This window comes from Larimichthys crocea, chromosome XIII (assembly GCF_000972845.2).
Source record: "Larimichthys crocea isolate SSNF chromosome XIII, L_crocea_2.0, whole genome shotgun sequence".
Classification (NCBI taxonomy): domain Eukaryota; kingdom Metazoa; phylum Chordata; class Actinopteri; family Sciaenidae; genus Larimichthys; species Larimichthys crocea.
The window spans coordinates 22,353,660-22,368,572 of NC_040023.1; the positions used below are offsets into that span (position 1 = coordinate 22,353,660).

A 14,913-nucleotide genomic window follows, 5' to 3' on the forward strand; every position below is an offset into this window, starting at 1 on the left:
TATCACATCTTAAATATTAATTTTTAATAGCATTTATTTTAATTCATTTATTCATTCACATGTTGCATACTGATCTCTTCTTCTCTTCCTTGCAGTTAAGGAAAGAAAAGCATTGGATATCTGAAAGATACCTTAGGACTTACTGTCATGGAGCTCACTATGTCTTCACTTTGCTGACAGATGGATACAAGTTTGAGAAAGAGACCTGGAAAAACATTAACTTCGAAAAACAGGTTTGTTGAGAAAAAAGACATTCCTTGCTCACACTACTGCCTTCTGCTGTTGGCATATATTCTATCTAAAGGTAAAAATTAGGAATAAGACATCAGAATCTGTCATGGCAGTTTAATGAGAGTTTCTGTGCTTTAGCTGTCAACAGTCCTTTGTGTTCACAGGCGTTTAACACGGTTTATAATACACAAGTGCGAATAAGGCCACCCACAGGGACCTATTAAAGACGAATGGCTGACATACCAATTGTCTGCATTTAAAAAGTTGAGGCCAGAGTGAAAGGCATGCAATGTATTGCTCTGGGACACCCTGAGGACATACAGCGCCTCTCACAATAAAACTCCCTCATCAGAAGGGAATTCCTTGTCTGTGACACTCAGTGTACCACTCATGAGTCATAAAGACAGATAACAGCTACAAAAGAGTCGCATATTAGAGCCATAGTTTCCAAATTGCATTGCGTGTACCCTTTAGACTTGAACATAATCATTCTTAAACAGATGGTGATGCTCCAAATTTCCAAGGCTGCCAACAACAGAGTCAGTGTGCTGTTTAGTGCCTTTGGGGTGAGGATGGTAGGTCCTTGTAGGGGATTTTTTTTTTTACAGGATGTTCTTTGGGTGTTATGACTCATCGTTTTCACTAGCGCTGTAATTATACAACTTCAGGACAGGGCTGTTTCATGTTCTCATGTTCTCTAGACATGCAAAGTGACGTATGACGTATTAGCATACTTCTCTTCTCTTCTCTTCTCTTCTCTTCTCTTCTCTTCTCTTCTCTTCTCTTCTCTTCTCTTCTCTTCTCTTCTCTTCTCTTCTCTTCTCTTCTCTGTTCAGGTAAGGAACACCAGCATTGGTTGGAGTTTGGGCTACATGCTGACTATGTCCAACATGATCCCGTCTGAAGTGAAATATACATACCCCATGACCGACCCCGTCTTTGCCGGGCTTATCTTTCTATTTTCAGCACTAACCATCATAACTGTTGTCTTAGTTTTCATCATCCTCATTCGCATCTGCTACTGAAAGTGCAAGTTATAAAGGGAATGATCAGCCACTGTAAGTCTTTGGGGCTGTAGTAATCCTGTAAAGTAGTGCTACAGTAGCATGTGCCAAGACATCTATACTAAAAGTAACTAATGAAAATGTTTTGTTTTTTTTAGCCTGAGCCATTTACAGCCGTCTATTTTAATTTTCAAGTTTTCATTTTGAAAACCTCTCACTGTTTATCTGCTAGTGTCTTTGAGCTAGCTTCACATAAGAGACTGGCTTTATTGAGATAGCAAAACACAAGCAAAACACATTTTAAAAATGTATTTAAAAACATTTTTTAAGATGTTGTACCTCAGGGAAATGCACATACTGTAGATTTAAATAATGGGATCTTTTTACTTTTTCTAATTACTTTTTCAAGCTCTATTAAATTGTTGTTTTACAGCCAACACAGCAGTTTACGTACACATGGTGTAATGAGATTCCATATGTGCATTCACAATTGCATGATCACATACATACATGCATACATACATAGATGCTCAGACAAAAGCATGAATTATTCACTCACTCACTGACTATGTTTCATCCATTTTCCCTATATTATTTGTGCAACTGCACTGAGATTCAGTGCACATTACGAAGTGACAACACTTTGGCACAATTTAATTGTAATTAATGTTTCATAAAAAAAGTATATATATACATATATACATATANTATATACATATATATATATGTATTCACTGAATGAAATCCTCTGTAATAAATAATGTATTGAATGTGCAATATGCCATTGTTACATTATGATATTGCAAACAAAATACATGTTACAGACAGCAGTCAACTAGTCTCTAAAAGCAATTTAGTGCTACAACAGTTCTAAGTGTTGTTTTTTTCCTGTCAAACAACATCATATTTATACACCAACCTTGGGGAGTAAGGGGAAATGACACCTTTAGATTAAAATATAGTGTTAAGGATTAGTGCTGTCAACACTGGCAATCTGCACATTCCCACTGGTCATTGCAATCTATACTTAGTGTTATTTATATATTATGAAATATGTCAATATGTATCCTGGGATGAAGGATTTGTTTTAATCAGCATTCGAAGCACTTATGACCACATTTTTTGGCTTCCTGAGAGGGAGTAATGAATTTGACTGCTACTGAGTTGTGTATTACTTGATACCTACATTCATAAGATTTAAATTGGGAAGTGACTGGAAGGTCTGTTACATTTTTCCTATTATTGTACTGTCTTTGCTATAGTATAGTTGTAACAAGACTATTATTTCTGCAGTGAAAGAAAGTAATTTCTTTTCAGACTGCAAAAAGCATGAATAAAAATGTGTCTGTCTTTTGACATTTTGTTTTGTAATATTGTTTTTGCACTGGAGAGAATTATGCATGATTCTCATGTAATCCACTGACTATGTTCTCCTATTTTGATAATAATTTTCTCTTTATTCTGTATACAATAAACAAATCCACTACATGAACCTTTTGTGGTTGTTGTATGAGATTGGGGCTACTGTGTTGCATCATACCCTAATAATGAAATTATCTGAGCTCACCATATTACTTAATTTACTACTAAACACATTAGTCAGTCATAACTCCTTCTTCAAAACTGACTTGTTTACTGAGAATGTTCAAATTTAAATACCTATGCTTCATCAGCTGTAAAAACTCAAAAAACACATGCAGCACTTCCTCCAATAACCTTTCATACCCTATCCCATATGTTGTACTACAGAGCACTCTAGTGGTACTGCTTTGCATCTGCAGAATACACAAGAATAAGAGTGTTTGAAACATTTTTTTTATTGAAAGATTTGTCTAAAAAGAAAACAAAAAGAAAAGAGACATTTGAAACTACAGCAATATCCACTTCTACAGACACTCTCAGAATCACAATTTGAAAGACATGGGAGGCATGTGACCAAGCAAATAAAAAAATAGCATCATCAAAGTTATTTCTGTTGCATCTTCTTTTACACACCTGTACAAAAAAAGATCTCATAAATATTACTTTTGTTCTCGCTTTCTCTACCTTCTCTCCTCTTTCAATAATTTATTTTCCTATAGAGGTTTGTATCTGCTTGATTTTGGTTGAACCATGCTTTTTCTATGTGTCTGTCTGTTCTGCCATCTCCATTAGCTTCCTTTCATTGGTGGAGGGTCAGGTAGGTGGGGCTTCAAGGGTGTGACCTCGAAGCATGTGTGCGCCTGTTAAAGTCCATAGAGAATTTACTTTTCCTGTTTGTTCTGATGCTCTTAAACTCAATACATGTAATGCAGATTTTTTTTTCAGATTTTTCTAAGAAGAGAGTTGTATGTTTTTCTGTTTTTTTTTCCGTTTTTTTTTGGGAGGGGGGGCTGTAACCAGGAACATGTCTCTTTTTTCACTTAGACTCCACTTTATTAAACTTTATTAAAATGGTCAATTGCCGTCATTCTAGAGGTGCACCTCTTCCACACCCACCCCAAAACAAGACAACCTAAATCCTCAAGAATGAAAAATATTTAGCAGCTAACACATCACAATAAATTCTCAAAAAAGACAAAAAAAAGGCAGCACAAAAAGAAAATGGAAAACAAAACATCTCTCCTCATCCTTTTAGAATATACATGAACTGTAATTTCGTTCAACAGAAAATGCCCATTCTTCTAACAGAGATCATCGGCCTGCTCACATTTTAAATGGCTTGTGTTTGGCAAGACAGCGGCGTAAAACAGTTTGCTGTATGGACTGAAACTATGCATTTCAAAATAATTCAATTTTGGCTAGCTGTTGTACTGACTGACAGTATCTCACTGTCTGCATTTGGGATTTGAGATTGGTCAATGCAACCAGAAGAGGATGTATACACAGAAAAACACACTAATATTCCACAGGATATAATGCATTTTCAGCCTCTTTAGCACTATTGTACCAACTCATTTCCAATAATATACCTACCTCCTCCACTTTCCACAGGGCATCTGGACTCCCGACAGATGTTACAGCGCCGTTTTAGATTATCGCAATATTTGATCATGTGACAAACAAAATATCACATTCTTCTTGTTGAGGCAGTTGTGTTACAGACTGCATGTTCTCAGTCACCGATAAAATCATCGTACACAACAGCATGAGAAGCAAGAAAAGTCTAACAGAAAAAGCAACATAAGGAAGATCTCTTCACTACCTAGTTTCTTCATCTTTGGTATAAAATATGCCACCTGTAGGCTGCTTTTGTTCAACAGTTAAGAAAGACTCAAGAAACTGTCAACAGTTTTACTAAAACTATTGCTTTTTGCACATTTAAAAATCCTAGCTTTTCTTTCTGCTTCTTTGTCAAAGTCAGAAATTTTCCTTTTTTTCTTTTTTTTTAACTTTTTTTGCAGTGAGACAAGCAAAGCAGGCAAAGCAACTTTTTGACGGTAAAAAGACTGCAATTGAATCCCCAAAATATGGAGAAAAAAAAGTAAAAACAAAAAAATACAAATGTGATGGAGAAACAGAACTTTTATCCCATGATGAACTGTATTTACCAGGAAGCAGTGGATTGACCCATCCCACAAGTCGCATTAAAGAAGTTTTTTTTTTCCTATTGACCAACATCAGCTGCACTGCACCACATAATTTAAAATGATCATCATACAAATACAACCTTATTTTTTTAATCCTGTACAGATAGCTTTGTAGATTTCATCTCTGAGGCTCTGAGAAGTCTCCAGGAACCTCTCAAATCATTCAACCACTCTCTTTTTTTAATAATTCAACACTATGGAAACGTTTTTCCCAACTTTGAGAAAATTAAGGCAATAAAGATTTACGAAAACATTGATATTCTAGAAAACTACTCAAATAATAAAAAGAATGAAAATAATGTCGCTTAATATCAAAGGAAGACAATCAGTTTTTTTTTCTAGACTTTGCTTCCTTCCTTTTTTTTAATAAAAAAAGTCTGAAAATCTACCTGCACATTCAAATGTTCTTTTTTTTCTGTACAGCTTGTTGGTTGAGTTTAGATTTCAGTCTGTCTTCTCTTTTTCCTTTGGAGGCAAAGTCCAGTCTCACAGTGAGAAATGATAAACTCAAAGTTGCAGACTGCTTTTGATTTCATTGTCCTCAAGTTCAGAAAACCATCATTTCTTTTTTCTTCCTTTTTCTTGGTTCAACCAGGTAAGAAATATAATTGATTTTTTTTTTCTTCATTTTGTCATTTATTTGGTGCCTGTGCACAGTGGAAGCATTCTCCCCTCAGTGTCACCTCTTTTTTTTTTGTCCCCGTTTCATTTTGATCCTCTCGGTGTCTCCAATGCCTCAATGCAGTCCTTCTAAAGGCAATGCAGCAATGATTCCTACCAATCTTGTTATCTAAAGGAGACAGAAAGACAAGTCTGTGAAAAAAGGGTGACCGAGGAAACTGTTGACAATGTTACTGTTTCTAAAGCAGGCACAACATTCTTTGTCCAACCGCTGTATTTAAAGAAAATCACTGGCAGCTTATCTAGGAGGCAGAAAAAAAGGTGAATAAACACCTGGAGGAAGATAAAATGGGAGGAGAGTGTTTTACAAGCAAAGATTGACACGTTCCTTGACCAAAACAACACAGCAACTGACTTAATATTTTGTCTGTGCAACAACTAGTATACACAGACACGCAAGAAGTAAATAGACACCTTTAATTTGAATGAAGGTGTTTATTTACTTCTTGCATGTCTGTGTACACTGCAGTCTTCTGCGGCTAATTATATATTATTTAACTTGTAAATTAGAACCATGACAAACACTACGCTTCATGACTGTAAGACGGAGATTGTTTGATGTTTGGATGTCTTTGATGTAGTCATTTCCATGAACACATACTAAACGAAAAATCTAAAATGACTAGTTCGACATCTGTTCCTAAGCTATGCACAGTGACTAGTCGAGCTATCCATCCCATTGTTTCCAGTCCTCCATTCTTCCATTCCTTTACAAGACATAAAGGGTTCTAATACACTAGAGGACAAGTATTTTTTAGAGCGGAAATCCAGCTATGTTAAGTGTGGAATCCTTTAGCTTTAAACATTTTTACAATTAAATTACTACCACTGTATTTGTAAAAAAAATATTTATGGCATTTCTAAGTTACGTTATCACATAAAGTGTTGCATACTATCAGGATCCCACTCTGGCGTCCATCCTCCTTTCTATTTGGCATCTTCTTTCAACAGAACTGCCAGTACTATTTTTGGCAATTTAAAACAATAGAACAAAATTTGAATAAAAGTTGACAGTAGTCAGTAGCAAAAAGTCTATAGCAGCTGCACAGAGAGTATGCAATACAAAGAAAGATGTCTATTTACAATACTCACTTAGACTGCTGGTAAGAGTAGGCTGTGGCATGATCTCCTGTATTCTCCACTGATAAAGGCTGTTGCCCACTGGCGTCCTGTGAGGTGGGGGCGGCTGTCTGTGAAGATGGATCTGTCACCACGCCCTGACACCAGAAGCACAGTTACAAAAACAAGTCAGATATGAAGCTATCTCTTACTGTTAGAACGTTTCAAGTGAGGTGAACTGAGGAGTCTTTGTTCCACAAAGCACTAAAAGAAAGTTTGCTGAGAATATCCAGAAAGTTTGGCAAAGACAAAAATTCACTTGGTATTGATTAAAAGTCAAGGGGTCAACTTCTTTTGGCAGACTCTGTTTAATTTCTGGTGCTCATTTTAGAATTCTATAATAATTCCTCCGGCCTAGCATCTAATTTATCTGAGAGGCACAATATAAGAGAATATTCAAGTCGATATTCAAGCAACGTCAGCCCTGTAAAGCCTATATATATATAAGCTCCTGTATGAATGTGGTACAATAAAGTCAATAAACAACTACTTTTTGTCCTTACTTCCACTGTGATGGCAGAGGCAGGCACTGCAGTGTACTGGGGAATGTAGGTTCCTTGCATAGGAGCAGCGGCTGCAGCAGGCATGTACTGCAGAGAGAAGAAGGAGCACGGACAGATTTATAATATGAGCACAGACAATACAGTATGTCCTCTGGGGTGTCTGGGTTAATAGTAATATCTGACATTCCCTGAAACTTTTCATAATACATTTCATAATAGTCTGGCTTGGTCCTGGGGGTCACTGCACATATCAGTTGTGTGCAAACAGAAAAAAGCAATTTCTGTGTAGCTATGTAGTTTCAGCTGTGAGAACATTTCAATTAGAGTTGATAATGTTACTGATGATATAAAATTAGATCACAAATCAAAAGATGAACACAAATACATGCAGCGCAAGATGGTTTGGAGGAGGTAAAAGCTGAGACTCACTGTGCCTGTGGTGCCCAGAGACAGGTGGTTCATCTGCTGGGTGAGAGGAGCCATTACACTGGAGGGGTGAAGAGACAAACTGGGTTCTATGGCCGCAGCTGGGGTGATCACAGCACCCTGAGGTAGGACGGAAGAACACATGACAGGCCGGACTATAGACATTGTTGGACAAGGAAAACAAACTGTTTTATTCAGTTATTATAGGACAAACAAAAAAAACGGGCTCCATGAAACAAATCAAAAACACAGTTTGAAAGATGGCTTAACTAAAACAATTCACTGATCACAGCAGGTGGAATATGTGAGAAGACAGAAGACGGAGAAATATATAGAGATGACGGGCTATGAAGGAGAAAAAGGGACTTAGAGCTGGATGGAGGAGAAAGTGTAAGAGGCAATGACCTTAAGCTAACACAAAACTAAAGCTGAAACTAAGCTTTGGTAAGGGGCTGGATTTGTAGATAGAGAGTGAAGGATGGATAAGAGGGATCTGTTGGGGATGGAGTTGTTCGAGGAACGGTCTTGGGGAAGACACTTATTTGCTTCTTTGCCGAGAGGTAGATCAGAAAATCGATACCTCTCTTCTCTTAACGCCAAATATGAAGTTACAGCAAGGACAGGAGTAGCTTAGCCTAAAAACCAGAAGAAAGGGGAAACAGCTGGCCTTGCTCTCTTAAAAGCTCTCTGACAAGCACCTCTGAACCTCACTAATATGTTATCTTATTTTGTTTAGTTTGTACGAAAACCCAGGTGTAAAAATGGAGTTTTACAAGGCATGTGCTGGGCTATTCCACTGAATAGTGATCCACTGAAGAAAGTTACGCAACAGATGAACATATATAACCTGTTCATTAGCTTTAAAAGTGCTGTTAAGCAGATTTCTTTTGGTTTTAATCTTCTCATCTAACTTTTAGCAAGAAAGGAAATTAGAGTGATTACATATGTCAGTCAATGTATCCTGCTCTGGGGAAAAATGATGTTTTTATACTATACAGCTAAATAAGACTTGTTAAGACACACAGCTAGAGGAAATAGTAGTTGTAGTAGAAAGACTTGTAAGCCAGTAAAGTTTTATGACTGCAAATGGTTTGAATTCTGCACATGGCAATGCAGCCAGTCTGCCGGTTTGTCAGGCAGGCTTGACAGAACATGCTTCTGAATGGAGGAGAGGCTTTTACTGCAAATCTCTTCAATGGGACTGGCTTTGATGTCTCCTAACATCTTGAAGGGTGGAGCTCTACTTCTCTCTGCAACCGACTCAACAGCTCGGTATAGATTTAATAGGAGACTCGTCGCACTGCACACTGAGATGCCTGGCAACATCCCTGCAGAGGTAAACACTGTTCATTTGTGATAGCTGTTTAACTACACTTCCCATGAGCACAGACAGCATTGGTGGATAGGTTGTCAGTATCGCACCGGAAAAAGTCAGCACTTCTGTAGCAGCATGTCGAGACAGGATGTTAGAACACAGATTTTAAATTAAAGTATTTTAGGTGTAAGCTGTATAGCGTCTTAACTGTATTGGTAGGATTTCATAGGGAGCCTCACAACAACACAAGCACACGTAGGTAAACACACACGCACACAAAGTTCTAGCTGTGTGAAGTGTTCCTCTCGAAAGCACGTACTGTCTGTCAGAGTTGTTCACAGTTGCGAATCTGTAAGTGAAGATCCTTATGTCTGCAAGCTTCACAGGAAGGCACACCTACACACACACGCCTACACCAACACACACACTGACAAACACACACTGACAGGGGATTGTCAGAGCTGTTAACAGTGCTGAGTGCTCTTCCTCCTGACTGTTGTCTTCATAGGGAGATCTGTTTGAAGAACGCAGCTGCCCGGCTATCAGAAATGCTCTGTCAACACTCAACATCAAGTGTGTGACTGGCACTTTTTCCACACACACACTCACATACTGTATATATGCACACACACGTATTTAAGAGGCATCCACACACACAGATGCATCAACAGATCTACTCACAAACCAGCACAAAGCCTTGGCTGCGGCAGGTAGATTTAGCAGCCAGAATCTAGCTAATACCCAATCTTTTCATCCATCTATATAATACGATGTCTCGTTTAATGATTTCTCATCCTCCCTCGCTCTTTCTTTCACTCCAGTCTCACAGCAGGCGGAGGGAAAGCCGCATAAAGCAAAATGAAAAGCCATAATGACTAATTGTCTGCTCTGATTTATAACTGTACAAGTGTACAACTTGCCATCTTCATGTGTCTGCTTGCGGACACCGTGCCTTAGCCACTGTGTGATGAGTGTGTAATTGTATGCGGTAGAGTCTGTATATGTGTTAATGTTTTCATGTATCAGATAGTTTTATTTTCCTGGGGTAAGCAGTAAATGAGTGCACAAGGCAGACAGTTATCCCCCCACCCACCCTCTAAGGACAGGAGAGAGGAAAATACAAGATCTGCTTCAACTTTGAACTCACTCTTTCTCTCCCTCACTCTTCTTTTGCTGTCATTTTTGCAGTAGAGAAGTATAGCTGACTAGCAGAATGCTGCAGGCACCGTGCTGCATCACATACACAGTATTAGTGATAATGACACCCGTTTATTGAGAAAACCACTAACTGCTGCCGGTGTGACAGGAGCTCTGTGTGTTTGAGCACGCAAAGGATGTGAAAACGGCGTTGTTTGTTCTCTCTCAGGTGGTGGGGTCTGAAAAAGGAAGTGATTTTCCATACTAAATCTACGCCCCCATTTATTTATTCTTCTTAGATTCTGAAGCACACAAGATTTTATGGGACGACATGAAGCATAAAGGCAGGTATTGCTCGACTGTAACTTCTAAACAAGCAGCAACGTGTATGCGGGGATTCTGTACACACCGATAAGCACATGTGCACACAAAGGATCCCAGCATAACAAAAAGTATTGTGCCGTATTTAGAGGCTCAGATATGTACTTCTCTTGACACATTCCTCTCCCCCTTTGTCTCCTCAAATGACTGGCAAATGGCAATTTGTGGCAATTTAACTCAGGAAGATGTGAAATCCTAATTCTTTGGATGTCTCATTACAGCCCTCCCCAATAAGCCGCCTTCCTTGTCTGCCTTGCTATGCATGGTTAGGGTAATACATTCATTTCCTGTAGGGGGATTTGTGAGTAATTATGCACAAAGACATCCTCTCACTAATTAGGATGTAAAGACAGGGAGTTCAAGTAATCTGGGCGTTTCACCAAGGCTTGGAAACACACAGTCCTAAAGGCACTCCACTGTGTGTATAGGTGTGTGTGCGTGAGAGTTCATTTGAGAGCGCACACTTATTCTAGTGTGTGTGTAACTACAGTTGCGTGACTGCATGCATATGCAACTTGTTTATTCTGGGGCAACAAAAACAGCACTTAATGCTGTTTTTATTTCTCTCATTTTAACCCTCTAATTAGAGTCATTAACTTCTTCAGTAACTGTGTGTTTGCAGTGTGTATCTGTGAAACATTTATTAGTGATACACATAGCAACCTCCCAGTTTTGATACCACAAACACATAAAAAAAGAAAACTGTACGATGGACAGTTGACTGGGCGATTAGCAGAGGTGTGCTCGTGTGCGCCAACCTAAATGTGTCAACGAGCGCACACCATTAATCACAGTTACCAGTCATTAACTTTGGTTCAGTGGTGAGAAAGCTTCTGCTACCACAGGAACAGAATTAAGCTGCTGTGTCTCTCTCAGTCTCCCTCCCTCTCGCAGCTTTAATTTGCCAAGCTCTTCTGTATCCAGGAAATACAATGACTAGCCTTCGCCTTTGTTGTCTAACAGGGATTTTGACTATGCAGAGACAAGGCTGGGGAACTGGCGCGCACAGCCCAGACATGCTTTTGCAGCAGTTGTTTTCTTTTCTTTGTTCCCGATTTATTCTTTGTAATCCCTTCTTTCCTCTCCTTTCCCTGTGCCTGCCTCTTCCTCTTGCCCTTTCTCTTTCCTGTCATATACCCACAGTTCCCCTAGTTCTTTATTTTCTTTATTTTTCTCCAATCCCTTATTCTCTCTCCTCTTCTATCTCTCGCTGTCTTCTCCCAAGTCTTACGAAGTCATATCAAGCAGCCTGCCAAATAATTAGACAGGACATTTGTTTGAAAACACATTTACAGATGGGTATTATCCTCTCTCACAGACATAATTTTAATCAGACGTGACAGCAGGATGTTTTTAGGAGTTGGCAGATAGACACAAAGAAGAAGAGAGATAGGAAGCAAGAACTATAGAGAGTGGGAACGACAGAGTTTGGAACTAGTTTAACTATTGTGTTGTGACAGTGTGCTGGAATTGCTCAGTGCATGGCTGATATAGCATATATTTGCTGCCTCCATCTTTCATCACCCTACAGCTGACAATTTTAATGGAGCATAGCTGAATATTGCAGGTGTAAAATAGTCTGCAGAAGTTGGCAAGGTCCCAACTCATTAACACTTGCACAAATCTTGATGATAAAATCTGTCTTGAATATTGTCTTGTTGTAAGAGATGCCAACTTCTTTCCTTCATAATCTTTGAATAATAATAAGTATTCCTCATGCTGTGTCATCATGGGATGTCATGGCTGTCGAGATAATGTGGCATGTCTGATCGCTTGTGCCAGCCATGATGACCATGATTGCTGAAATTCCCACTGGATTGTGCACTTGTCTTAGACTCCCTCACTGAAATTTCCTGTATAATTCTGTTTTGGCTTTCTCCTTATTTTTCAGAACAGGTGTGTAATTAAAAGGCATGGATATTAAAAATTAAATGCATATTTTACAAGCAAGTTTAATGTTTTTTCAGAGTTAATATAAAATGATTAATGTACACCTTACGCAATGTGATACCAGTGGTACTGTGACAAACCTTTTAAGAGGTGATAAAGGTTTATTTTCATCTGAAGCAATTTCAAGGTTATTGTATGGTTCCATCATGAATATAAACTGCCTTTCATTTTCTTCCAGTTGACCAGACATGTAGCATGTAGCAGGATTCTGCTTCAGGTGTGGATGATGGAGAGATTTTATATGATATGTTAGAGTAGTTGTATATCAGATGAGCAGCATGTCGGTTAAGCTCATACTGAAGCCTGTAGAGGCTCAAAGTGCAGTCCCTGTTATCATAGCTGTATATAGACCCTAGGTAAAAGCGAGTCTAAGAGAAGAGGAAAGAGAATCGGTAGGTGAGTGTAGATTTACAATCTATATTGAGCGTCCACCTACACTCACAGTGAATATTACAGGAGTATACGGGTAAATGTAAGCGTGGGTGTATTTTAATAATATTTTTGTGTGTGTGTGTGTGTGTGTGTGTGTTTGTGCAGACAGAGCTTAAATCCTTCAGATCAGTCAGGATTCCAGCCAGACATGAAGCATCATTTTTTACATCACTGTAATGTATTATACTGTAAGTGTTGCCTGTTTTTGCATTGATGTTTTTTGTATGTGTATTACATGTATCACCGTAAAAAAATAACCTCTGACTTTAGCATCAGCACTATGTTTATCACTACACTTGTGTCCTACCTGCACTTTCATTTCAAACCAGCAGGGAGCAACCTTTTATTACAGATTTCAGACTCTGTTTCGCTGAGCTCTTCGACCTGTTTTAAGGAGGTTATTCTCAAGCTGATTCAGCAGGGTAGGACTTGGATGCAGGGATAAAGTTTTCTTTCCTGGTCTGACTAGGGTTTGGCATCTCATAATTAAGCACTTGTTGGAAACCATTTTTCTTTTATCACTTGGGTTATTGCAATTTTTCAGTGACCTGCTCTATCATTTGCACGAATGAAAAATATAAGGAAATAATGTTACAATGCGGTTATAGTCAGTATATATAGCACAAAAAGACCTATGCTTTTTTTTAGTCTGGATGACTTTGTAGTTTTTCTTTCACAAATTTTATGGCAGCCAACTTTACATTTACATAACTTATCAAGCTATTTCAAGGGGAACTGGTGTGAAGAATCTTGACTGTTTTGACATCAGGAGTCTGAGAAGAGCATGAGGAGTAAAGACTGAGGCGTGGTTAAACACAGAGATGAGAGGCAGGAATGCAGTGTAAAAGAGGAGGTGGTGAAGAGTGTTGGAAAATGGAGAAAATGACTCCACTGGGAAAAGATGACATGTGACAGTAAAAACAAAGTAGAAGCTGGTTCAAAAACATACCGTAGGTTGCATAACATACTGTTGATGTGGCATCCAAGATGTGCTCTGGACCTGTGAAAAAAGACAGTAGAGGTGAAGAGAGAAGACAGACAATAACATCAGAGATGACAAGGGAGGTAGAAAAATAAAGATAGAGAGTCGTAAAAAATGAAGGATGAGAAAAAGTAATTAGAGAAGGAGGGGATGGGCATCAGTAGGAAGATGCAGAAGGTAGGTCAAGAAGAGATGAGAGGAAAGGGAAGATCAAAAAGAAGATTGTTGTAAGTGGGTAAAGAATTGAGGAAGAGAGAACATAAAGAAGGACAATTGGAAGACAGAATGACAGGAAGGGAGCGAAAATGAGAAAACCAAAGAGGAGAAGAGAGAAAATTAATCATTAACTCAAGTCTTTACAAGCCCATTTCAGAGCCTCAGTCCCTGCGGCAGTGTGTCTTAAAGAATATTACGGCAGTAACCGAGGGTCCACTATACAGTATGTTATGTTGTAATTATAAGAGGATATGAAGACCACAGAGAGCAATACAGTCTAATAATTACTGCTTCACAGTGGAGGTTTCATCATCAAAGCCTGTCTTGGCCACAAATCACCACTTTCATCTCCTACTGCTACCCACTGCCCAACCCAAACATGAGGAGGGACAAGTCCCTGAAGGCCCCTTTGTCACATGTAAGACAGGGTATGCACCTATATAGTAATTATATGTGTGCACGTGTATGTTCTTTCACCTGTGTCCGTCTATGAGGAGTTGTGCAACGTAGGTTAATTTCTTGTCTTGTCTACAAAAAGCAGGATGTCATTGTGTTTCTGGGTGTAATTCTGCACTGCTGAAGGTGTGTCTTTGCATTTGTCTTTCTCATTTACAACAGCGATTTGTGCTAGAGAAAATCTGTGGGGGAGGGCTGGTGTTTGTTTTAAAGTCTATGTGTTTGACAAACTGTGGATCAAGCACTGAGTCAATCTCTCTATTAACCACATCCACATCACAACCCAGCTTTGACATAAACTGGTTTGGTTTGTGTGTGTGTGGAGAGGATGCGACACGTTGGGACAGAGAGAGAGAAACAAAAGGAGGATTTTGCCTAAAATGAAAGATCATTGGGAGTAGTGCTGCAATATAAGCCTATATTTTATCAGAATCAGAATCAGAAATACTTAATAATCCCAGGGGGAAAATTTTTGTTACTATATATACTGCAGTATACAAACACACATAAC

At 38.7% G+C, this 14,913-nt stretch overlaps 2 protein-coding genes across 4 annotated transcripts in view; one reads left to right on the forward strand and one right to left on the reverse strand.

The window, feature by feature from the left end:
* The window catches only part of entpd3 (ectonucleoside triphosphate diphosphohydrolase 3), an 8,298-nt gene extending 6,368 nt beyond the window's left edge, over positions 1–1,930 (forward strand). The window contains exons 9-10 of the mRNA XM_027286145.1: positions 83–233; positions 1,068–1,930. Of these exons, the coding sequence (XP_027141946.1) occupies positions 83–233; positions 1,068–1,256 (340 nt within the window). The 3' untranslated portion in view covers positions 1,257–1,930. The remainder of the gene's footprint in view (positions 1–82; positions 234–1,067) is intronic.
* Positions 1,931–3,034: 1,104 nt separating this feature from the next.
* Positions 3,035–14,913, reverse strand: part of LOC104934030 (RNA-binding motif, single-stranded-interacting protein 3) — a 130,903-nt gene continuing 119,024 nt past the window's right edge. For all 3 annotated transcript variants that reach the window (XM_027286511.1, XM_027286510.1, XM_027286509.1), the window contains exons 10-14: positions 13,698–13,748; positions 7,537–7,653; positions 7,108–7,194; positions 6,578–6,702; positions 3,035–5,594 (exon numbers count right to left, since the gene is read on the reverse strand). In XM_027286511.1, the coding sequence (XP_027142312.1) occupies positions 5,591–5,594; positions 6,578–6,702; positions 7,108–7,194; positions 7,537–7,653; positions 13,698–13,748 (384 nt within the window). In that variant the 3' untranslated portion in view covers positions 3,035–5,590. The remainder of the gene's footprint in view (positions 5,595–6,577; positions 6,703–7,107; positions 7,195–7,536; positions 7,654–13,697; positions 13,749–14,913) is intronic.